Source organism: Stylophora pistillata, chromosome 2 (assembly GCF_964205215.1).
Source record: "Stylophora pistillata chromosome 2, jaStyPist1.2, whole genome shotgun sequence".
In the NCBI taxonomy this organism is placed as follows: Eukaryota; Metazoa; Cnidaria; class Anthozoa; order Scleractinia; family Pocilloporidae; genus Stylophora; species Stylophora pistillata.
The window spans coordinates 34992378-35018047 of NC_142520.1; the positions used below are offsets into that span (position 1 = coordinate 34992378).

A 25670-nucleotide genomic window follows, 5' to 3' on the forward strand; every position below is an offset into this window, starting at 1 on the left:
TAATAAAGTTTTGATAACACTTCAAACTTTTGTAGTTTTTTAACTCTTCTTCTGTGTATGGACTCTTTGAAAACAGCAGATACATCCCGACATCGATGTACGTGACTGATGGCCATAACTCAACGTCGTCTTTCCAATCTTTTTTTGGAATTTCGTAGGGATCAGTACCTTCGATTAGCTCTAATTTACTCCCATATCTTTCCTTTGATAATTGGTCGGAGAGCGACTCATGCTAGCCAGGTAAATATCCTTTTTCGACGGTTTTTTTCCACATCTTTCGGTATCACTATCAAAATATTTACAAGAAACCTACGATAATCAATCTCGTAGTGGTCCTCCAGGTGCCTGGTAACTAACGGTATGTAAATAAAGTGTGACGTCAATGCAAGGGGTCTATATGAATTAGATGTAAGTTAGCAAAAAAAAATGGCTGACAATTTGAATAATGTTTCTTTCGGGATGGCTGGCAAATATAGATCCAAGTTTATCAGGTGAATCCAACGAAGAAAAACAGCGAGACAACCAGGAAATGTCTTCATTTATTGAAGAAAATAGAAACAGCAATACGAAAACACGCTATTTCCGTTCCGCTTCGCATACTTCTGTCACGCACTCCCCGTAATTAAATATCTGCGAAATTCGCCCGCACATATATAACAATTTGGCTTGTAGGCTAATAAATAACTTATTAGAAGTTTTGTTGTGTAGTATCGCTGAATATTTTTACTCGTTATCCGTATTTTGACTCGCCTTACGGGCTCGTCAAAGTACGGCACAACTCCCTAAATACTCAGCGATACTACACAACAAAACTTCTGATAAGATATATTTATTACTTTCACTGTAACGGGAAAACCTCAGGAACTGACGTTACTATGTTTTTGTTTCAATGGACTTTGATTGGTTGGGTAGAACCTTTGCGCCTGCAGTAAATGAAAGTAAAACCGAACTGGATTCATTCGAAGATTTTGGCGGTACGTTTTTGGCGGCATTTTCGAGCTACATTGTATGTGGCCTGTGGGATTTCATACTTTGCCAATTTCCCCAAGAGGTGAACAGAGAGTAACTTTTACTCCATTAAGAGTAAACTACTCGCAGGTAATTGAACATCCTGACTCTGATCTATTCTTTGATTTCATCGATCACTAAGGACCAGGAGTAATAGCAACTCAGTGATGAAGAAAATGATATCTGTTCAAGATGATTACAGCAGGAATCTTGCAAGCTTTCGCGCAGAAAAAAATTGACTTCGGAACAAACATGTTGGGGTACCTCTATTCAGTTTCCCTCCTACAAAGTTGATTCTATGTCTGCTCTTACCTATTCCCAAAATTTACATAGCACTTGTATGAAATCTCAGATATAGTACAATAAAGTTAAAATAATCTACGACACAAAGGGGCAAAAGGTGACTGAGGATAAGAAAAAATCGGAAAATCCTTTAAATTGTGTTCGCGATTAGTTTTTGTGGCTACTGCCTTCTTTAGGAGGCGAAGCCACATAATTTATCGAAATGCGCGATGTTAAGTAACAATAGGATGCCGAACTTCACCCGATTTTGATCCGATGTCACTTATTGTTTAGTGCCGAGTATCTTCGTAGTTTGACATTCGCACTAGAGGTTATTGGGCGCAGCATTTACTAAAGAGAGGGGAATGCCTTTGAATCAAATTATTTTGTGTCAGAAAAATAACCAATGAGTGTTTTGTCAGTTCTTGCCGTGACGCTACACAAAACGATAATATCTCACCAATTTCAGCATGGCGTGGATTAGAAACAAAAATTTTCCATGTAGAAGTATCCTTTTGATTATTGGTCGAATGTAGATTGGTCACGACATTCTTCATTCATATTTCTCTATTGGAACGGGGTAATCATAAATATATGGCATGCTGCAGGATTTCCTTTTTGCATGTGAGACAAATATTCTGCCACTTTTACCTCCAAGCGTCCTTCGAAACCTAGTTCTTTTCAATTCAGTAACAAGAATCATGCTATATCAGTAGTCTTAGACTGTCAAATTTTACTTGTAACGTTGTTTCCCATAATACCTGTTGTGTGTTTTGTCGCTCTATTTGTTGCATTTTATTTTATTAATTTAATGACTTAATGTATTACTTGTTATTGTAATTATCTTTGTGTAGCTAGAATTGTTTCGCATCAAGTATTCTGTATTTTTTTTCTCTTTATGACTGTCAATTGTAAAGTATTGATTTAGTTTTGAATGATAATAAGAAATAATAAAAAACTCTTAAATACGAAAATAAAGATAAAAAAAGATGGTACAACACTTGCCGCTTTAGAGCGAACTAAAAAATTATGAAATGAAAATAATTATGACACATTTTGCTGCTATTTTAAGTGGTAACTGAATACTGAGGAAGATTACAGGTACAAACTAACATTTTGTTAAATCAGAGAAGTAATATGCAGTTCATCCTTATTCTGTGATTGCGATTCGATCAAACTGTCAGGTTGATCATGTTAGCTCACTTATATTTTAGGAAGACGGTTATGGTAAAGTTTTGCAGAAGAACCAGATTTAAGGCAAACATCGTTAAGGCAAACATCGTGATTGAATTCAATCTTAACATTTCTATGAGAGCGTTCACGTCCACCCTTTATTCGACGCCAGTATTTTATATGTGACAGACAACTTTGATGTAATGCAACAATCCAACCTTTAGATTTTTGAAATGTGTTTTATTATACTTATCCACTGAAAGGAACCTATGAAATTATTAGTTCTCCAGTTAGAAGGTTTTGAGGCTAAGAGTAGTTTAATTTAATTTGATTTAATAACTTCTAGAGCGCTATTTTCATTCAATGATCAACAGCGCTTAACAACTTAGAATACTACAGTAAATTCAAATTTATAAAACTAATTACTTGTACATTAATATTAACAATGTATGTTAAAAATAAGAATAATATGGAATATCCATAATAAGGATCTTAAGTAGGAATAAGGATCTTAATAAGGAACTTAATTAGTAATACTAATAAAAGTAATTGTAATTGTTGTAATATTAGAAAACTGCACGAAATAAATAAGTTTTCAGCATACATTTAAGAATGGAAAATGATTGAATATCACGTAATTCAGCTGGTAGAGCATTCCATAAGTACAGGGCAGCAGCAGAGAATGATCTGTCCCCCAACGTGGCAAGCATTTTCCCCTTAGGAGGGTCAAGTAATAAACTTTGATTTGATCTAAGATTATATACAGACCTAGGCTTGATGTTAATTAGTTCAATGATATACCTGAGCGCCCATCCGTGAATAGCTTTAAATGTTAAAATTATGATCTTAAAATGAACACGATGTTGTACTGGTAACCAGTGAAGTTGACAAAGCGCAGGAGAAATATGCGAATACTTACTTAGACTCAGTACAAGTCTAGCCACAGCATTCTGCACACGTTGCAATTTGGCTATTTGCGACTTAGGAAGGCCATACAAAAGTCCATTACAATAGTCGAAACGACTAGTGATAAAAGCATGAATAACGAATCGCGAGATAAATAATTCTTAATCCTAATATTATGTAGGTGATAAAACGCGGAATTACAAATTTTATTAACGTGAGTTGACATTGACAACTTATTAACTGCCTCTCATGCACGGGAGGGAGGAGGTACTAGGTTACTCGTTATATATCGCTAAAAGGAGTAACCAGCGAATTTTTATAGGGGAAAGCGAAGCGTCGTTTTCGTGACTGGCCAGTTGTTTACTCTTCTGATGGTTTCACCTCTCATCTGTTTGGTGACTTCGTAAACATTAATTTTCGAAAATCATTGTGTGTACACCCCTGAACGTTAAAAATATATTAACTCGAAGGAACAGTTTTGGTCTAACTCCACATTTGTGTCAACAAAATGAAAATATACGCATATCGGTTTAAAAGGTGAAGAGTGCCGCCTACAAAAGCTGACTTTTATTTTTTTAGTACTGAGTATACGGAGACTTGAAATTCTGTTTAAGAACGATTGTGGCCGCTTTTTCAAGAACCGAACTCAGTGGCCACTTTGTTAAAGACAAAATATGCGGTGAAATGGGCAAAGAATATTCCGAAATGGTGCAAATGATCATGAAAGTGATTGCTAAAAGGCGATTGCGTGACACTGTAAGTTTTACGATGAGTTTTCAAAATTTCCAGTCTGCGTATTCTGTACCCAATCTGCAGTCTGCAGTCTGCAGTTTGCATTTTGTACCAAGTCTGCATTTCGTACCCGGTTTGCATTCTGTATTTTGTACTGACCGATAGCTAAATGTGAGTTCTGGCCATTCACCCAACAGCACCCCAGCAGTTCAAAGTAATACCAGGTAGTTTCAACTGTATCCGGGAGTTACCCATTGGAATTGAATTATAATAATAATATAATAATAATAATAACTTGTGGTTATATAGCGCTCATATCTTGAACTCATGGCGCTTTTTCAACACTGTACGGGGGACTTTACCAAATTAACCAATCAATAGATGCAGGAGACGGGACCTCCATTTATTCGTCCCTATCAAAGAAGACTAGAATATCTAACCATTTCTTGATCAGTGTTATAGAAAGGTACCATATTCTTCTCAATTATTTTAATACCCTGAGTGTTGGTCCGGCCGGGGCTCGAACCCTCGACCTCCCGCACAACAGTCCGGCGCTTAACCAATTGAGCTAACCGGGAGGCGGTTATCTTCAAAACTCATTCAAACACAATGTATCCACGACTCATTGACAGTTTCCTTTGATATTTTTTATTTTTGTATTATGAATTTTTTTTTTAGGTGGCGAAAAGAATCCACAGAGCATAAGGCACTAAACTGAGCCACACCGTAAAGAACCATGCTCAACTACTGAGCTTTGTGCGGCGTTGTTGTTGTTATTATCCGGGAACTCGATACTGAGTCTCACGTGTAGCATTATCGGAAACACGTGCGAATATTTCACGGCGAAGATGGATGAAGAAGTTGGTAGGAGCGGCGGTGATTCTATTGACTTTGGTAACCAACCAAACTCGGCATAGTTTTGGTGGCAAAGGTCCAGCCAACCGCTATGGATATCCAATAACTAGCAGAGAAGAAACTTCGAAAAAATCAAGTTTGCCAGGTCTATTTTATACCTTGATAGATTACAACCTTCGAGAGCGGATGGCTCGGGAATATTAAGTTTGTGTTTACCTAATTTACTCAGTCGTACACAGGGGACAAAGGGAGGGCAAAGGGATTTGATCAAAGTTTAAATACAGCTGGTATGTGGGTGGTTGTTCCAGTGAAATGTCTGTGTACTACCTGGAAAAGATGTTGTAAACTTTTATCTCAATTCAGGTCTTTTATTTTTAATAAATTTTCTGTATATAGAGACAAATGGATGTACACATCGGGGAATAATTGGGCGATACTAGCATGTAGTTAACTGATTTGCATAAACAGTTTTGACTTTAAATAAACTGGCCATAAGATGAAAAGGCATAGAATATACAAATCAATGAAATAAGAGCATGCAAAACTCACAAGTGTAAAATACCAAGGCAAGTGCACACCTCTAACTTTATGGGAAAAAGAGCATAACTTGCAAGTGCCCTGTGAAAGCTTGTTAACACCACAGATCAGTTATATTTTTGTGTTGTTCTTAGGAGAGCCCTAGGGGGATCCCTGCATCTTACTCTTCTCAAGGAAACAAGTATTATCAATCAGGTAATTAACAGTTGCACGCATGATGCCAACTTAAATTGGAAATGGAATTTTTCTAAAGTTTATTGAAACTCAGTATAGGTCACAGTTTTGAAGGGCACTCACTTTCAAAATGACCCTCTCTTTTAGCAGTGAGTGATGTTTTGCATGAAAATAAATGGCCTCAGTTAATGAAGTGCATATAAAAGGAGGGGGGCTGGAGAAGAGAAACCTCTCTCCTTAATCCCTGATATGACTTTGTACTTCTGAAAAGTAGCATATATCAACACTGAAACTCACAGTTTGGAGGAGTGTTTTTCAGTGTTAGTGGATTAGCACTACTGGTGTTTTGAACAGTTTGGCCCTCACTGTTAATCAGATCTAAAGCATTCACGTTAGGTACACTGGCATTAGAATGATTAATTAGTTAGATGCACATGTAAATAAAATTGTCTTTAATTTCTGTAGCCTATCTACACCACTCCCAATAGTTGGGTTTAAAAAAATTAAGAATGATGAAAAGCAAACAGGAAGTTACAAATGATTCGCAGGGGCCCATGGCCAAGGATGCTTCCATCATTAAAAGTGTAAATTAAGAGAGCATATATTATTTCACTAAATTATTAGAGATGGTTCATTGTCATGGTAAGCATGCAACCAAGAACCCTTTTTTATGAAACAGACACATTCTCGATGCTTGTGACTCTGATCCAACTTATTTCAAAGTGGTTAGTTGGCTAGTATTGGTTTTAGACTCAAACCAAGAGATGACTGTAAAAGGGGAAAGTTTATTCTGCGTTCACTTTTAAATGAGGTAATAGAATGCATCTGATCGAAACACTTGGTGACGACAATTACAATGAATTAAATTAGGCAAAGTTACAATAATTACTATAGTTCGGGGAAAAATTTACAAACAGGAGGAAAGATAACTAGAGACTAACAAATCACAGATATTTCCCCCCATTGATGTGAATAGGTAGATTGAAACTACTGATGATTTAGACTGAAACTTGCCTCAATTAAAGTGAACCCTGTTCTGATATTCACTGAAAAACAAGAACTGTAATAGGCTATCACTGTTGTGGTTGCCTGCCTGTAATTGTTATTGTAATTTATCTGTGTTCTATATTGTATGTATTGTTGGCAAAGCTAATAAATTATCAATTATAATTAAAGATTATAACATTGGCAAAGCTAATAAATTATCAATTATAATAAAGATTATAACCAAGAAATCTTGTCAAATGAATCAAATGATAATTGATGAGTTAAATTTTAAATCAAGTGGGCAGGAAAAGCCATGCATGTTTGAATCTTTCACTGGTATGAAGTAGCATGTCTGGGTAGATATAAATAAATTATTTTGTTATCTCTCAGTACCAAGGGTATTTGCTTAGACGAGAATTGACACACATTGCATATTTTTGAGACAATGATACCAAATAATTAGTGAATAAATGTTTAGTTAGGCTCAAAGGAGTACTAATCAAACTATGTGATGATATAGCACAGGGGAACAAAATAGATTTTGTGTTGTTAAAGTTATCCCTATCTTCACAAGTCATTCTTTTTCTATTCATGAAAGTACAAGTAGTACATTAATTATTTGCAATTGCAAATGAGAATCAAAGCTGCAGAGGAACATAAATATTTGAAAAACAAACAGGGCTTTTTATTGTGACAAATTGTAAAGAAAAACTAATCAGATTTCTGTGGGAAACCTGGAACCCAAAGAAAACCAAACCAAGCACTGCTAGCTATCTGTGCTGCAGAAGCTTGGCCCATGCTGCTTGTGCTTATTCCTATAGGATTCTTACTGGTACTCGATTCTCCCTAAACTGCAAGCCAATCCATTACAGTTTTAACCCTTTTGCTCCTAAGATCTGATTAGTTATTCTCCTTACTTTCTGCCAAACAATTCTCATGATGTTAGTTTGGAGAATTTGGTATTGGATCAAATAATTATCCCCTCATTTATATTTTTTCTTTATTCTCATCACTTGTGTGCTTGATATTGTATTGATATTGTAAGGAGAAGTTCTGTCGTGGTCACTCGCGGGAGTTCAAGGGTTATCCCTTTGGACCATAACGTCAGGATGCATATTCTTTATATGTTTCCTAGAATTTCTTTTACAACCAAGCGCCTCTGAGGGTGATGATCATTTCCTTTATTCTCATGACCTTAATGTTTGATTCAGGGGTGATATTATAAAGAGAAAATAGATACTAGTTCAGCTCCAAATTTTTTCATTTTCATTCAGGGCTTAACACTATTTTTTTCAACTTATTAGACAAGTGGTTTGTAACAACTTAGATGTTACAACAATTTCAGTTTGTTTACTAGCCAAACTGGTGGGTGGAAATGGAAAACCACTAGCTAAAACTGAATTTCTACTAGTGTGTGGCTAGTTGGCTTCCATTAAAGTGAGGCCATTTTCTCTGACAGTTTGTAAACCCTTTTCACTCCCAAGATCTCAGTGAAAATTCCCCTCGCTGTTTGCTATACATTTTCTACAAAGTTCATTTTGAGAATTTAGTGTGCAGTGAAAATGATAATCCCTATTTGATCATTTTTTGCTATTCTCATTACTTGGCTGTTTGATTTTGTATTGATATTGTATAGAGAAATTATGCCTGAATCACTTATGGAAGTGAATTGGGGTTAGAACTCATTTATACTTGTAGGTGCAGTGAAACTCTTGAACCTAATGTGTAAATTAATACCAACATAAGATCACGACATAGGGACAAGCTCAACTTAGATCTAAGACCACGAGACTGACAGAGGTATACCTTTAAAGCAATTTTTTTTTTTAATTTTCAAATCTTTACAAGATTTTAAATTATTTGCTTCCAAACTGCCAAATTCCTCACTACAGCCAGTTCAGTTCCTGACTCACCATTGCAAATGCTTTTGGTATCTATTATCAGTGGCTCATATGGGTAGATTCTTATTGTAAATTTCTGCTATGATTGCAATTTTGATAGAGTTGAATGGAAACTGAAGAGGAACTGTAATTGTGACATTTTTCAAGAGGATTTTGTTTTGTTAATTACAGGTCAACTGAACTGAAATGTTCTCATGAAATTAAATGTAATGGGAGAATATAACAGAGGGCAAATTTTGTCCTCAACATACCTCACTTGCCAGGCTCATGTGAAGTGGCCCCTGGACATTTCAAAGTGGCATGCACCTTACACAGGAAAAGCATCACATAAACATGACATGCATCTTACATTTACCCCATCGCTCATCCCGAGGAGCAAGGAGAGTTCCGCTGAGATGATACTGTACTGGATGACAGTGTATCGCCATGGCGGGTTTCTTCGTGGAAATCCATCGTTTCATTCGATGCTATTTTGTTGTCGATATCTTCTAGCCTTTCCTTAATGGGAGTGATTTCCAAATTGAATCCATGAATTTCAGCAAGGGACAATGCTTGGCTTGCATCCTTTTGTGCTGCCGGTAGATCTTCAAGCCTGTAATTCAGGTCTGACTTGGCCAGAAAGAACTTCATCTTCTGTCTCTCGCCCATTTCATTCTGATAATTCTCTTCAACTATTTGGAGGTAGGTCTTTGCATTCGCGATGCACTTTCTACTTATCGGATGTTCCCGGGCAGCTCTTGTGCGGCAATTTAGATCCAGCAAAGCTAGTTTTAGAAGTCCAAAGTGGTGTTTTTTAATGTAAGTGCCGCCATCGTCGAGTTCAATGCATAGGGTTATGCACTGCCTCATGAGCTCCTTCGACTCTTTGACTAGCATTTTACGTGCGGACTGACCAAGTGGGACAGAAGAAATGTACTTGGTCAAATTACTTGCCTTTTCATAGAACATCAACGCTTTTAAGTAGCGCGAGTTAACTCTTTGCGAATTCTGATCTGCAATTGTAATTTTGGAGTGTGCTTCTCCGTGATTGTTCTGTCGTCGGTAGAAGCCGGCAAGGTGGAGATTTGCCATAGACACCAAGAAGTCGATCATCTTGACCGTCGTTTTTGAATTCAGGGTATCCAAAGCTTCCAGAACCATCTTTTCTGCCCTCTCCAAGTCGTTCTGATAGCTGACAACAACGCTTTTCTCGATAAGGATTAGGGTTTCCATCTCTACATCGCCTTTGTTAGCCAAAAGGACACTATCTGCGTGGCTTATAAAGTCCTTGAAATTACCACTGTCTCTTAGAGGATGTAGCTTGTTCAAAACAGAATGGAATCTCTTCATCGAGTTCTCAAACCCGCGATCGTATTCCCCCAAGGAAATCGACGAAATTTCTGGTCCATAAGGTGCGTCTTCTTTGTTGTCGCTTGAAACAGTTTTGAAAGAAAACTTTGGATTGGCTCTGTGTTTGCGTAGTGGGAATCCGATTTTAGTTTGCTTACTCTTACTACCTCGCCATTCACCGTCGTGGCTTGTTGTTCTTCCTGACCAAGAATCTCTGCGTTGCTTAGGATATTCAAGTCGCCGACAGCATGTTTTCACAGTGTTTCCATCTCCGATGACCAAGGTTTCAATTTGGCAGTTGGAAATATTGATGTGGCTCATTGCGTTTTCTCTAGAGATAGGTTTATAACCCGCCCATATTGTCCAACTACACTCCCTTGAGTATAAATATCACCTGTATATGTACTCCAGAGAACCGGTTAGACAGGTTTCCTCGCATCGCGCAAGCGCTGAATTAGATGTAAGTTAGAAAAAAAAATGGCTGACAATTTGAATAATGTTTCTGACGACGAATAGTCGGAATGGCTGGCAAATATAGATCCAAGTTTATCAGGTGAATCCAACGAAGAAAAACTGCGAGAGAACCAGGAAATGTCTTCATTTATTGAAGAAAATAGAAACAGCAATACGAAAACACGCTATTTCCGTTCCGCTTCGCATGCTTCTGTCACGCACTCCCCGTAATTAAATATCCGCGAAATTCGCCCGCACAGAAATAACAATTTGGCTTGTTGGATAATAAATAACTTATTAGACGTTTTGTTGTGTAGTATCGCTGTATATTTTTACTCGTTATCCGTATTTTGACTCGCCTTACGGGCTCGTCAAAGTACGGCACAACTCCCTAAATACTCAGCGATACTACACAACAAAACGTCTGATAAGATATATTTATTACTTTCACTGTAACGGGAAAACCTCAGGAACTGACGTTACTATGTTTTTGTTTCAACGGACTTTGATTGGTTGGGTAGAACCTTTGCGCCTGCAGTAAATGAAAGTAAAACCTTCGAACTGGATTCATGCGAAGATTTTGGCGGTACATTTTTGGCGGCATTTTCGAGCTACATTGTATGTGGCCTGTGGGATTTCATACTTTGCCAATTTCCCCAAGAGGTGAACAGAGAGTAACTTTTACTCCGTTAAAAGTAAACTACTCGCAGATAGTTGTACATCCTGACTCTGATCTATTATTTGATTTCATCGATCACTAAGGACCAGGAGTAATAGCAACTCAGTGATGAAGAAAATGATATCTGTTCAAGATGATTACAGCACGATTCTTGCAAGCCTTCGCGGAAAAAAAATTGACTTCGGAACAAATATGTTGGGGTACGTCTATTCAGTTTCCCTCCTACAAAGTTGATTCTATGTCTGCTCTTACCTATTCCCAAAATTTACATAGCACTTGTATGAAATCTCAGATATAGTACAACAAAGTTAAAATAATCCACGACACAGAGGGACAAAAAATAGTCAAACAAAATAAGGTGACTGAGCATAAGAAAAAATCGGAAAATCCTTTAAATTGTGTTCGCGATTAGTTTTTGTGGCTACTGCCTTCTTTAGGAGGCGAAGCCACATAATTTATCGAAATGCGCGATGTTAAGTAACAATAGGATGCCGAACTTCACCCGATTTTGATCCGATGTCACTTATTGTTTAGTGCCGAGTATCTTCGTAGTTCGACATTCGCACTAGAGGTTATTGGGCGCAGCATTTACTAAAGAGAGGGGAATGCCTTTGAATCAAATTATTTTGTGTCAGAAAAATAACCAATGAGTGTTTTTGCCAGTTCTTGCCGTGACGCTACACAAAACGATAATATCTCACCAATTTCAGCATGGCGTGGATTAGAAACAAAAATTTTCCATGTAGAAGTATCCTTTTGATTATTGGTCGAATGTAGATTGGTCACGATATTCTTCATTCATATTTCTCTATTAGAACGGGGTAATCATAAACATATGGCACGCTGCAGGATTTCCTTTTTGCATGTGAGACAAATATTCTGCCACTTTCACCTCCCAGCGTCATTAGAAACCTAGTTCTTTCAATTCAGTAACAAGAATCATGCTATATCAGTAGTCTTAGACTGTCAAATTTTACTTGTAACGTTGTTTCCCATAATACCTGTTGTGTGTTTTGTCGCTCTATTTGTTGCATTTTATTTTATTAATTTAATGACTTAATGTATTACTTGTTGTATTGTAATTATCTTTGTGTAGCTAGAATTGTTTCGTATCAAGTATTCTGTATTTTTTTTCTCTTTATGACTGTCAATTGTAAAGTATTGATTTAGTTTTGAATGATAATAAGAAATAATAAAAAACTCTTAAATACGAAAATAAAGATAAAAAAGGATGGTACAACACTTGCCGCTTTAGAGCGAACTAAAAAATTATCAAATGAAAATGATTATGACACATTTTGCTGCTATTTTAAGTGGTAACTGAATACTGAGGAAGATTACAGGTACAAACTAACATTTTGTTAAATCAGAGAAGTAATATGCAGTGCATCCTTATTCTGTGATTGCGATTCGATCAAACTGTCAGGTTGATCATGTTAGCTCACTTATATTTTAGGAAGACGGTTATGGTAAAGTTTTGCAGAAGAACCAGATTTAAGGCAAACATCGTTAAGGTAAACATCGTGATTGAATTCAATCTTAACATTTCCATGAGAGCGTTCACGTCCTCCCTTTATTCGACGCCAGTATTTTATATGTGACAGACAACTTTGATTACTGCAACAATCCAACCTTTAGATTTTTGAAATGTGTTTTATTATACTTATCCAATGAAAGGAACCTATGAAATTATTAGTTCTCCAGTTAGAAGGTTTTGAGGCTAAGAGTAGTTTAATTTAATTTGATTTAATAACTTCTAGAGCGCTATTTTCATTCAATGATCAACAGCGCTTAACAACTTAGAATACTACAGTAAATTCAAATTTATAAAACTAATTACTTGTACATTAATATTAACAATGTATGTTAAAAATAAGAATAATATGGAATATCCATAATAAGGATCTTAAGTAGGAATAAGGATCTTAATAAGGAACTTAATTAGTAATACTAATAAAAGTAATTGTAATTGTTGTAATATTAGAAAGCTGCACGAAATAAATAAGTTTTCAGCATGCATTTAAGAATGGAAAATGATTGAATATCACGTAATTCAGCTGGCAGAGCATTCCATAAGTACGGGGCAACAGCAGAGAATGATCTGTCCCCCAACATGGCAAGCATTTTCCCCTTAGGAGGGTCAAGTAATAAACTTTGATTTGATCTAAGATTATATACAGACCTATGCTTGATGTTAATTAGTTCAATGATATACCTAGGCGCCCATCCGTGAATAGCTTTAAATGTTAAAATTATGATCTTAAAATGAACACGATGTTGTACTGGTAACCAGTGAAGTTGACAAAGCGCAGGAGAAATATGCGAATACTTACTTAGACTCAGTACAAGTCTAGCCACAGCATTCTGCACACGTTGCAATTTGGCTATTTGCGACTTAGGAAGGCCATACAAAAGTCCATTACAATAGTCTAAACGACTAGTGATAAAAGCATGAATAACGAATCGCGAGATAAATAATTCTTAATCCTCCTAATATTATGTAGGTGATAAAACGCGGAATTACAAATTTTATTAACGTGCGTTGACATTGACAACTTATTATCTGCCTCTCATGCACAGGAGGGAGGAGGTACTAGGGTCAATTTTTACTGGGTATGTGCTGCTGACCTCTCAGCCCTCCCCCCCCCCCCCCCCACCCCAGTAAAAAGTCTATTCTGTGATCAATTATAGACCCCATCGTAGTAATTTGGGGAAAATTTACTTTTCGCGATCACAATTTAGTAACTTTCTTTTTATGATAGCCTTTTTTAGAGTAGGCCTTTTTTAAACCCCTGTTTACCAGAATTTTTGTACTCCAACTTTATCGAAAAAGTAACCCAATTATGATCAATTCAGTGGTGGAAATGCAACCCCATTCAGCGGCACATTCTCATGAGCCAATAACTAGAAAAGAAGAAATCACAGCATCAACCCCTCTTCAAAAGGAAGTAGCTTGTCCAAACAAAGTTCCCTTCAGAAGACCACAAGATACCATAGGACGTTAGTTCCCTTGGTTTCAAATTAATTCTTGGAGTTTTCTGATAATCTTCAAAAGCCACAAAATGGTAAACTATGATTGTTATTTAACCGCCTCCCGGTTATTTAACCGCCTGCCGGTTAGCTCAATGGATAGAGCGCTGGACTGTTGTGCGGGAGGTCGAGGGTTCGAGCCCTGGCCGGACCAACACTCAGGGTCTTAAAATAATTGAGAAGAATATGCTACCTTTCTATAACATCAAGAAATGGTTAGATATTCTAGTCTTCTCGGATAGGGACGAATAAATGGAGGTCCCGTCTCCTACAGGGTCAGGGGTAGAAGACGTTAATTTCCCACGCACGAGATTACTGTGTGATGGATGTCCTCCCCTGGGGTGGGATGGGCGGGTTAGGATTGATTGTAAAGCGCTGTTGATCTGTCATTGTAAATAGCGCTCTATAAGTGATAAATTGTTGTTGTTGTTGTTCATCAAGAGCTAATGATTAAATTAGCCCGGCTGTGTTTACTTGTAACATACATTTCTAATGTAAGGTGATTCGTCAAAAATCCAGTTGAATTCTGTGCAATATCAATTTTGTAAGTTATAAAGTATTATTTAGATGTCTTGTAAAGGTAATTACATTAAAAACCATTTAAATTCTGTAATAAATCAGTATTGTATATAATAAAATCTTTATTAAGAAAGCCAGCAAATGGTGAATTTCTGATTCAGCATTTAGCTAATAATTGAATTAACCTTGTCATTTTGACTAAGAAACATGTATTTCTCTTATAAAAGTATGTCCTTTAAAAGAATAACTTAATTCTGTATTTTGTCATGTTGCACAAACGAAATTATATTATTATTTTACAAAGGCCTTAAAATGTTAAAAATACTGGATTCATAATAATATAATGAATAAGTTGACCTATTTATCACTGTCTCCTCAACATGCAATATTATGTGTCTTCTAACGATAATTCTTTTAAAAGCAGTTGAATTCTTCAATACTTTTAGCGATAAACACGATTTACAAAGACCACAATAAAAGATTTCTGATCGAGCAGTGAAATGGTCTATCTATTTTGTGTTTAGTAGAGAAGTCAAAGGAAACTTTTGAAACAATTTTGCTTAATAATAAGACATTTTTCTGCAAATTGCACTGAAAACAAGCTAACTCTCCATGATTGCACAATTAATCCAAGGGGACTGGTCATCATTCATCCCAGAGGGGGAGGGAAAGTATCTTGGGAGGTGTTTTTAAGGGGAACGGAAGGGGAGATCAGTCGAAGTAACAGGGAGACTATAGAAAACTGACCACCAATGAGGGAGGAGCATTAGAATCTGACGTCAGAGCTAAGGGGAAATCAGGTTAATTTTACTGCAACACAACCGAAATCTTAGCCCCCCCCCCCCCCCCCATCTCTAATGCCTAGATAATTTTGCACAAGCAATTGGAAATGTGAATTTTTTTTTTCTTTTCCTCTTTTGTGTAACAGAAAAGGCCAGGAGATTCTGTGAGTGAAACCCATCAGTGCTATAGAAGAGTGTTAAACTTGAAGCTTGCCCATTTGAAGACCTGCATGGTCAACTTGTCACAATCTGTACTGCCCTTCATGTTAATAATCACGAGGTTGAGGTGTTATATAGGTTAAAGGCTGATATATAGGTTAGTCAGATCTTGACGCGCTCTGATCAGAATCTGACGTGGAGGTGGAATTGCAGGCGTACCTGCTGGAAATATTTTTTACCTGTAGCTTCGCCTCTGATGCTTTGAATGCACAAATACGATCAATCTGATCTTGAGCAAGTTTAATTTCCAAATAAAATCCGTATTTTTCCGCGGTATTCCGAGCTTGATTTACAAGTTCCTCTGCTCCGGAACCATTCCCCGCGAGAAGGCTAAGAGTCGACTTTATCATAAAGTACTTAATTTTCGCTGCGATAAGGGTGTCGCCCACTTGATTATGGCTACGTTTGAACTCCTCAAGGTACCCTTCTGCTTTTTTCAGAGATGGTTTCTTCGATGCACTTGAAGTAGGAACAGACAAACGCGCCAGAAACATTAGCGCAAAGCACTGCCTGGCGATGTATAAACGATTGTTATTAGAAAGTTCTCTACACTGGTCGATGCAGAGGCCATAAAACTTGCTTGCCTTTGTTTTGGCACTGGTAGGGTTATTTGCCATCTCGGCGAATTCCGACCAAAGACGCGCTAGTTCGTAATAAAGAAGAGCGAGAGAAAACATGGGTATCGTTAAATTGATTTCTTTCAAGCGGTCGCCGCTTTGCTTTGCTATTTCGAGGCAATCAAACGCTCTTCCTAGCTTCCTCTTTTCCTCCCCTTCGCGCCGAAAAGTTCTCGCTAAAGTGACATTTCCAAGCAGACTCAAAACATCACGTAATGTTCCATCGAATTCATTGTTTACAATACTTAAAGCATCTTCCGCCAATTTTCTTCCTTCTACAAATCGTTTTTGGTAAGTCAGCCTCACACATCTTTCGAACGTGAGAAAGCATTTTATTTCTGGTTGGCTTTCATGTTTTGACTGGATCTCATTCAAAGCCTCGTCGAACTCCTCCCATTTACCTCCATCTCGAAGTGGATACAGCTTATCGACTATTTCCTTCATTTTATCAAACGCTTTTGCGAGTTGAGATTCAACTCCCGGCGATGGGAATCGATATGGCGTCGAATGGAGCTGCCTTTCAAAAGTTCTTTTAGCATTAGCTTCATCAAAGCCCACTGCGCCGTCCAGTCTACGATGGCTCATACGGAAGTCGAAATTGGACTCTCGATCGCTGCTAGGCGGCACTTTAATTTCGTTACTGTCCCCAACGATTACATTGTTAGCAGTGATGTTGTACGTAATTGGCGTTTTCGTTAAGATCTGCGTTTCCTCGTCCACAGGTGCCGTTGTTCGGCTCGCCATATCCATCGGAGGAGCATCGACCTCTGAAATGCTCCTCATATGTTGTCCTGATCGGTGAAAGTCAATGTTATTGTTACTGCCGATCATAACGCTACCAGTGGGATCGCGAATCTGTATTTGTAGGTTGTATGTTGCGCTGTTAGCGGACTTGACAGCAGGTTTTCCTTTTACAATTTGGTTTCCGTTGTTATCTTCGCTGTTGAGCTCTGAATTGCTGCAACAAACGCTCTCTTGAGCACGGATGCAGTTCTCACTTACGTTTTGTTGCGTATCGATGTTTTCGTTTACTTGTGGCACCAGCTCGTCTGTCAGACTTTGGACGCATCTTGTTAGACAACTGAAAGTATTTCCCATTACTTCCGTAAATTGAAAGGGAACAGCAAAAGTGGTGACTGCAAAATTCTGTTTCGTCAAACACGATTAGCCTTTCGTCTAGAGAACGAGAGAAGAAACCATCTCGGCCGCTCTGTTTGTTATTGTTGACGTGATGAGTCTTGCGCGAGGGTCTTGTGGCACTGTCTTTCGAGATATCCATTTAAATACCACTGACCAATCAAATCCAGTTTTTTCAATTGCGTGATATCAGCTCCTGATTAGCTATTACCAAGTGTGTCGCTTCTGATATTTGATTGTTCTCGTTGTAACCACGTTTGCAGGTTCTAGAAGGTTAATTAATTCCACCAAGTGGACATTTAAACTTCACGTTCAGTGACCCATGATACCGGATATTTGCCTCCTGCTCTTGCTGCCTCTAAGGACAACAGTAGCAGCCTAGACTGAATGGAAGTTGTTCAGATTTCAAATTACGAGAGAATGTATGGGAATAAACAAAATCCAAGGACAACAGTAGCGGCTTAGACTGAATGTAAGTTGTTTAGATTTCAAATTATCGGAGAATGTATGGGAATAAATAAAATCCAGTCGTTTCCCCATGACTCGAAATTTTAAGGTTATTATACAAATTCGAGTTATTTAGAATTGAGAATAGAAAACTGCTTTTTATGACTTGTTTAGTCGTATGTTGACCAGCAAGAAAGACGCAAATAGTAGAGGGTAAAATTGCGGAAATGTAGAACCAATATTCCAGGGAAATTGATTTTGCTTCGAGTAAACGTCGGTTTGAGATCTAGCGAGTCAACTGTGAACCCTCAATCACTGTTGTAGTTGGAAACAGTGTTATGAAATGTTCCTCTTAATTGACAATCCGTTGACTAATAATGATTTTGAAGACGTCTACAGTTGCTAAAGGTGTTGAATCCCCTGATTACCCGTGCATGGTTTCCAATGTAGGATTTGGGAACAGTGACGTGGCTGATAACCCGCCATTTCCACGTGCGCGTAGGAAACTGAACGTGGCTCGGGAACTTCACGTGCTCGACTTTGATCGGTTTGATGAAACTGCTGCGCTTGCAGAAGGTTAGATAATCGAAAGTGAAAACGGTGAAACCCGTGCATGTTGATTTTTTTAAATTTCTTTCTCCGTCTAAACGTATTTTTACTATTTGGGCATTTTATGTGCATAATTTTGACAAACCAAAATAGATCTTATTTCTGTGGATGAGAAATTTCCTACACAGAGGTAGCTTCGCTTTGCTTGTTTTTACTCCATTGCTGGGCAATAATCCTACTATCACTGAAACCAAGTTTTTGACTTAAGTTTATCAGAAAATTTTTTAGAAAATATTCGCTAAAGACACAATTTCCAGTATCGTTATGTAAATTTTCTGATTAACTTTACTTTTTCTTGCATATTCATTGACCTTTGCTCACTTCAAACGAAATCCTATCTTTAAGCGTAACGCAAGGTACTGATATCCTAATGATTACTTTTAAAGTACTATTTGTTATGGTACAAGAACTGAGTGAAGTGCATTAATTTTACGGGGACAGTTGGAAGACTAAATTAAATTGAGTGAACGCACAGTGTGGGGCTGATTCGAAGCTCAGAGCACGATTTTCCTTGAATTGTTCGCCACGAATTCTATTACCAATTCATGGCTCATTTACGAGTTACTCTCAATGTTCTTATCAAAACGAGGCTCGTTGCGAAACCATTCTCTCAAAAGTGAGTCTAACCCTTCACTCCTCGTAGGTGCCCTGGAGTAATTTCGTCAGACATCATCGACACAATGTCAAGCAGACATGCAGGTGATAAAAATTAAGGAAAATTAAACATAAAATAGTAAAATTAAACGAGACGTACCTGTAAGTTGAAGTTTGATTGAGATTCTACCGAGTTATAAAGTGCTGGGAGATTACATGAGATAGCAAGCGCATGCACCAACTCAATCTCTAAAAGCTTAATGTGAGTCGTTCAAGGCACCACACTAAATTAGGGTGGGTGGGAGGGCATGTAATCTCCCAGTACTTTATAACTCGGTAGAATCTCAATCAAACTTCAACTTACAGGTAAGTCTCGTTTAATTTGACTATTCTACCTCGTTATCGTGCTGTAAGATCGCATGAGATTTTGAAGCAACACGAACATTAACCATTGTCATGGCAAAACTTTTATTTTACACATGTTTGTTACTTCACAGTGTTGAGTACCCTACCAGCAAACGTGTTCTCTTTAATTAACAATAGGTTTTTTGTATTACTTAGAAATTGTTGACTCAGAGCACCACCCAGCTGTGTGCAGAATGTCGTCAAGACTTACTGAGGCATTGTTGGCGGCAGATGTTCTGGCAGCCTGTGTGCTGTGGGATTTAAATCTGGAAGTGACTATTCCAGAGTCAGTGACAACAGTCTTCACCCACTGGCTTATAGTATCTCAGCTAACTTTCCTGAAAAGTTTTTGATAGCTAACAAACAATTGGCGTTCTGAGCCTCTTAAGTTTTGTGTTCTTGTTAAGTACTATTTTAACGTAGATACAACACACAGCGTAAGTTTAACAAGTGGGTTGTTAACTCCTGGTCTGCTTTGCTTCAGGTGTCCCACAAGCTGGAAGGTGTAGCAATTATTTAAAAAAAAAACATGCGGTCAATATTCAACATATGTACTGTCTTGACCTCTTTGGCCAGAAACTAATAAAATTAACACAACGAGTTTCAGTGTCAGTCCCTTTAATGACAATGTGTCCACAGGCGATAGAGACTGGAGATATTCCAGGACAATAGACACATCCCAAATTTCCGTGTACTCAAGTTGGTCTTGGAGGTTTTTCCTAAAAAATGCCTTTCATCAGCCTGGACACTAATGGGTGTTTTCCTACACATGTCTTATCCTCTAAAGTAACATAGCTAGACAAAGCACTTCTGGCAGTGTTGATGGCATTGTATGTAAGGCCTTGTCGATATAGCAGAGTGAGAAAATCAAGCAGAGGCACTACAGATGGTTGAGTGTCATCGATTTGTCTCTGAGCACAAAAGTTTTGCCATTTCGTGATGTAGGTACTGTATTGTTTCTTTGTTCCATTTCGCCATGATGAGCTTTGCAGCTGCTTGTGAAATCCCCTGATCCTGCATGGACTGCCAGACAGGAGACATCCCAGCATGGTCAACTTCTTTCCAAAGGGGTGAAACTTTTGGGGAGAATGTGACAGTGAAAGTAGGTCTTGATGCTTTGGCAACACAAATGGAATTGCAATTATCATTCTCAGAAGTTGTGGCCACCAAACTTGAGTGGGCCAAAATGGTAAGATCATGATTCCCTGTGGTACTTGATCCTCCAAAATTTTTTGTAAACATCTGTGAATTTGACAAAAAAGGTGGAAAAGCATAAAAATACAAGGAATCCCAGCTAATAGTAAATGCATCCACAAAACACGAGGCCGGGTCAGGTTTCCAAGAGACAAACCTGGGGAGCTGTGTATTAAGTCTACTGGCAAATAGATTCATCTCTGGGATGCCCCAATGGGTGGTTATTTGGGTAAAGATCTCTCTTTTTAAGGCCCATTCAGTGCGGTCATTAAACAAGCGGGACTCTTTGTCAGCCTCCGTGTTTTCTACTCCAGCTATGTGAGCTGCTGTTAACCAGGTGTTGTTATTTACACACCAATCCCATATGTGATATGCCACTTGATTGCAACTTGGAGATTTTGTTCCACCCACAGCATTAATATTTTACAGCTGTTGAGTTGTCACAAAGTATTTTGACATGCCTATTATATAACCTTTTACCAAAAGCTTGAAAGGCAAAGTGGATTGCCTTCAATTCTAACTCGTTGATGTGCAATTGGCTTTCTGTACCAGACCACAAACCTTGGGTTGTATCACTATCAAGGTATGCACCCCAACCCTTTTTTGATGCATCAGTTTCAATCTCAATGACAGGATTTCCATGTGACATTGGATTAAAAGCCTTGTCTACATTTTCAATCCACCAAGCAAGATCTTCATTTGCACTTGGGGACAAGGATATGAGAGCCTCAAAGCTACCTATATCCTCCCTGAGAGCCAAGTTCGTTTTTGACATCAGTGAGGGTAATTGTCATTGACACAGAGTCAAGGACAAAACCTAAAAATATAATTCGCTGAGCTGGTGTGACAGATGATTTTTGCACATTAATCACAAACCCCAAGCTTTAAAATAATGTCTGCGTATCAGAGATATTAAGCAGGCATTCATTGGTATCTCTACCCTGAAGGTACGAATCATCTATGTATCCCAAATTCAGGTGACCTTTCTGTCTCAAGGTAGAGTACACTTGCTTCATCAATTTAGTAAAACACCTTGGTGCAAATGAAAGCCCATTTGGCATACATGTGTACTGGTAGAGAAAACCCTTCCAGTAAAATCTCAGATACTTACGATGTTCCTTAGCAATGGGAACTAAGTAGTAGAAACCTTTTAAATCGATTGATGCCATGAAACAGTTTGGAGTCATGAGTCGCACAGCAGACCACAGAGTATCCATTTTGAAATGGTGTTTCTCTATGAGCTTGTTAAGCTCCTTTAAATTCAAAATCATGCGGTATTGACCGCTTTTCTTTTTTTTGACAAATATAGTGGAAATTTATTCATCTGGAGTGTGTACAGCAGGCTCAGTGACACCTAATTCAAGTAGGTGTGCAATTTCTGAGGTAATTATTCCTTCCTCTTTGGAGTCAAACTGAATTTCAGGCCTTAGCCTTAGTTGAGTTGGATTTTCAATCTCTAGGTGGTAGTGCTGTACCATATCTAATATATCTTGGTCTGCTGTGATACTCATCCATGTTAAAACAAAATGCCTCAGCCTACCAGCAAATTCATTTGTTGTTAGACTAACCTGTATAGGGTTTGAACATGGTTCGTTGGTGCTGGAGCAGTTAAAGGCCTTTTCCCGCCTTTCTGTGAGGCTGGTTTTCCAGCTGATTCACGCACTTCATCAGTGCTAAGATCCTCCTTAGAGGATTTTTCCTTACCCCTGACCCCTTTAGGAGGGGTTAAAGATGGATTGTCATCATCCATTTACAGCAAATAATGCAGCGTTTTTGCCCTTAGTTTTAAAAGCGTGCTTGGACTGAGAAGGCGTAAGTTTGCACTGAGTTGGTGCATGCGCTTGCTATCTCATGTGATCTTACAGCACGATAACGAGGTAGAATATGGGATTACTTCTTCATGATTCTACACAAGACTCAGAATTAATCTCTTGAGAAACGTATGGTGTGCAGTAAGGAGAATTGGTAGATATTAAGATTGAAAGGTAATTTGCATGTGGATGAAATCCCATTCTCAGCGCTTAGTGGAAAATTTGTTTGAAACGAAAAATGTTCGTTTCATCTGTTTATTGCTGGATGTTTTGCATGGTATTGATTGTAGCATTGCGGGCGAAGTAAACATTCTTAACATTTACTGTATTGCTAAAAAGGAAAGGCTATCGTGTGTGTAATATTATCGAACTAAATCTTCATCGCTGTTCAATTGGTTGATGGATATCTAAGCAAACCATAGTCTTCTGACCAGTTAGTTTTAATCAGTCTGTGTTCTCCAGCTGATGCCAGAGACCTTGCTGTCTCAAGATTTACATTGTTCAATAATCATCGGCTATTTAACTTGGATTGGACAAACTGGACAGTTAAGTCGTTCAAAAGGCCAACTTAAGTGGATCCTTTTGCTATTGACCCATGCCAATGACACAGGTAATTTTTGATGTTTTTCTTTCCCCTGTCGGGTGAACTATTCAAAAACTGTATCCTTCCAAGCTTATTTAGTGTCACTTTGTTAAATTAAATAAGACATACAGAGGTGCATTATATAATGAGAGAGACTCTAACAGGAATATGTAAATATTTTTACTTAGTACTCTATCAAAGTGTAATGGTGATATCTTCCAAAATATTGATCGAGAAGGCCAATCATGTTAAGAGTGGCTTCTTTTGATTGAGAAATGAACTAAATGGGGGTAAATTCTTGCTTTTAATTCCATTCTCATCATTTAATGATTGCCTCTCTGTCTAGGCTAAATTAATTTAAGGTGGAAAGATACTGTTACCTATGGTCTCAGTTTAGAAATATTGCGTGTTCACACTTATTGACTAACACCTATAGTACCGTTGACTAGATGAATTATGCCTTACTTGTAACTCTTCCAATTTTTTTATTGGAATATGTAAGTAATTTGCAGTTTCAAAGCTTAAGGAATACTTCCAAAATCTGAGAACCCCTTTCTCACTCGAAGGGAAGGGCCATTGCTAGAACTCTAGGCTGACCTTCTCTTAATTCTGGACATATCTTAAAGACTACCGTACTGATATATCATCCCCATGATCAGTGTAAAAAGCAGAAGTGTGTAAAACATGTTCCGCATCTTAATTATCCAATTAAAATGAAAGGGTAACGTTAAGAGCTCTGACAGATAAAATGGCTCGTTCGTTAACTCACTCCTATGGATATTGGCCTCAACAGATGTTCTCGGGAATGATTTGCGTGAAGGCGGACATGTGATTCGGAAGGACCGTTTCACACAATTTTTATTTCTCTAAACTGAAGTTAATGAATAGACAATTATCAATAAACACTTGTGATCTAACCACTATGTATATGTCTAGTATATGTTTGACCAAATTCTGCTGTATTTTCAAGATAAGGTAAAAGAGTGTATACGAAACAAATCAACGCCTGAATCACTGTGAGAATTTGAAGGAAATTATCATTGGAAATAAGAAAAATTTGTATTGGCTAGTTAGAAAACCTTTTCAATAGTTAATGGCTAGACATCATTTGTTCATGAATCATACATTTTATCTAAATGAAAAGTCAGTGACGAAGTTGTCATGCTGAGGTTTGCACGAGTATTGTAGAAAACAAAAGTGATGACGGGATATATTTTTAAGAGCCGAAAACCCTGGCGATATACAATTATATTTCAAGGAGGTCTGTTTGTAGAGACAGTATGCCATTTAACAATAGACGCTGCTGCAGTCTAAACAATAGATGGATGAATGATTGTCAAAAGCACTTCAAGGACTATTTACATTTGGTCATCTTTTGATCAGTGTCGCTCTAAGAAAAGAAACGTGAGAACCTACCGGAATATGTTTTAACCTGTAGTTGAACTTGTTTGTTTTTGGAAGCCCAGCAACGATTTATTTCATTGCAGTTATCTTGGACAGGAACAGGTTCCTGTTCAGTTCATGCTACTTTGTGAGTTCCAAAGCTATGTCTGTCTACAGTACTACAGCCCTGATGTAATTCCTGCAGCTAAATGTATATGTGAAAGAATTGATGGAAGTGGTGTTGAGTGAGATCGTGTTTTAATTCCGTCTTGTAGACTCCATTTACAACAAGATTTGATGATGCGCCAGTAGAGATTTTGTACCGCTTGCAGAAAGGGATGAACGCGTTTAATATGTAAACAAGTACGAAGCTTTTCCTTGACTGAGCTGTCCATTCTGCTCGCTAGATTGAAAGTGATACTTTATCCTCCATTGAAAGGCGAGCTTCGAGTTACTTTCTATTTTCGAATGCTTCAAGCATTTTCTTTATAGGAAGTTTATCTGTGGCATTGTATTTTCGCTGAAATTGACTATAAGCTAGTTCACATTCCTTGCGTCTCACTTTGTCTCACACTGTTTTCAGCCAATCGAACATTTTTCCCATTCGCTTGAGCCCTTTTGCTACTGAGTTGAGGTCCTACTCCCAGCGATGGCCACTGATTTGGTGGCGAAAGTAATCTACAGAAATCGGTGCGTTTGTTCTTATCACATCCTCGATCTAGATCACAATATATATATATATACAAATATTTACCTTCATCCAGCCTGGAATTATTATTCCGAATGATAGTCGAAGGTAAGCACCTTGTCATTGTTAAGGAACATTTTCAGTTCGTTTCTGTTCCCGAGTACAACGAATTCTGCGCAATGTATATTAATATGGTTCACAACACTAGTTCTTTTAGAGATCTGGGGTTCTTCACCGAGCAGTGATCGGTCATGCATTGCCATTGAAGCCAGTTTGTTTTTCTCCGTCCGCTGTTTTGATCGTTCAATAGAAATCGTGCTACGATCGCCAATGGTAATGTTACCGGCAGACTGGATGTGTACGTTATTTACGAGCGCTCTACCGTTTGAAGTCTCCCTTAAGGGTATACCTTAATGCGTGACAATGCGTGACAGCGAGCTGTAAATTGCACCCATGATTTCGATGATTCGAAGAAAAACTTTGATCAGTAGGTCTGACAATAAGGCTATAAGTCCTGATGGTCATGAGTTTTCTCATGGGTTGTAGCGTGTTTTTCTACAAATTGTGACAGGGATTTGCGTCACTTACTTGCAGTTTCCCTTGCGCTGCTGTTCGCTTGGATGCTGTTTGCTTTTC

At 38.0% G+C, this 25670-nt stretch overlaps 4 protein-coding genes and 1 pseudogene across 6 annotated transcripts in view; 2 read left to right on the forward strand and 3 right to left on the reverse strand.

Annotated features, from left to right (window-relative positions):
• LOC148739235 (uncharacterized) overlaps positions 1–274 on the reverse strand; it is a 2377-nt pseudogene extending 2103 nt beyond the window's left edge. Inside the window, exon 1 of the transcript XR_015996093.1 lies at positions 1–274. This exon is cut by the window's left edge and continues 1075 nt beyond it. The product of XR_015996093.1 is annotated as an uncharacterized LOC148739235 (transcript).
• Positions 275–6104: 5830 nt separating this feature from the next.
• On the reverse strand, positions 6105–10290 carry LOC111334583 (uncharacterized). The gene has a single exon (XM_022940371.2). The coding sequence runs from the start codon at positions 10203–10205 to the stop codon at positions 8919–8921; it is 1287 nt and encodes a 428-aa protein (XP_022796106.2). The 5' UTR covers positions 10206–10290; the 3' UTR covers positions 6105–8918.
• Positions 10291–10420: 130 nt separating this feature from the next.
• LOC148739236 (uncharacterized) lies at positions 10421–15842 on the forward strand. The gene is made up of 4 exons (XM_088747195.1): positions 10421–11000; positions 11100–11216; positions 12473–12530; positions 15494–15842. Exons 1-4 carry the CDS (start codon positions 10879–10881, stop codon positions 15647–15649), a joined length of 453 nt encoding a protein of 150 aa, XP_088603321.1. The 5' UTR covers positions 10421–10878; the 3' UTR covers positions 15650–15842.
• Positions 14668–17450, reverse strand: LOC148739237 (uncharacterized). The gene has a single exon (XM_088747178.1). The coding sequence runs from the start codon at positions 17279–17281 to the stop codon at positions 15665–15667; it is 1617 nt and encodes a 538-aa protein (XP_088603304.1). The 5' UTR covers positions 17282–17450; the 3' UTR covers positions 14668–15664.
• Positions 17451–17510: 60 nt separating this feature from the next.
• LOC111345399 (uncharacterized) lies at positions 17511–19976 on the forward strand. Of its 2 annotated transcripts, XM_088747197.1 has the most exons (3): positions 17511–17792; positions 18157–18343; positions 19532–19976. In XM_088747197.1, the coding sequence occupies exons 2-3, from the start codon at positions 18202–18204 to the stop codon at positions 19726–19728; spliced, it is 339 nt and encodes a 112-aa protein (XP_088603323.1). In that variant the 5' UTR covers positions 17511–17792; positions 18157–18201; the 3' UTR covers positions 19729–19976. The 2 variants fall into 2 exon arrangements, with proteins under 2 accessions (XP_088603323.1, XP_088603322.1); XM_088747196.1 differs by lacking the exon at positions 17511–17792 and having other exon boundaries at positions 17799–18343.
• The last annotated feature ends 5694 nt before the right edge of the window (positions 19977–25670 follow it).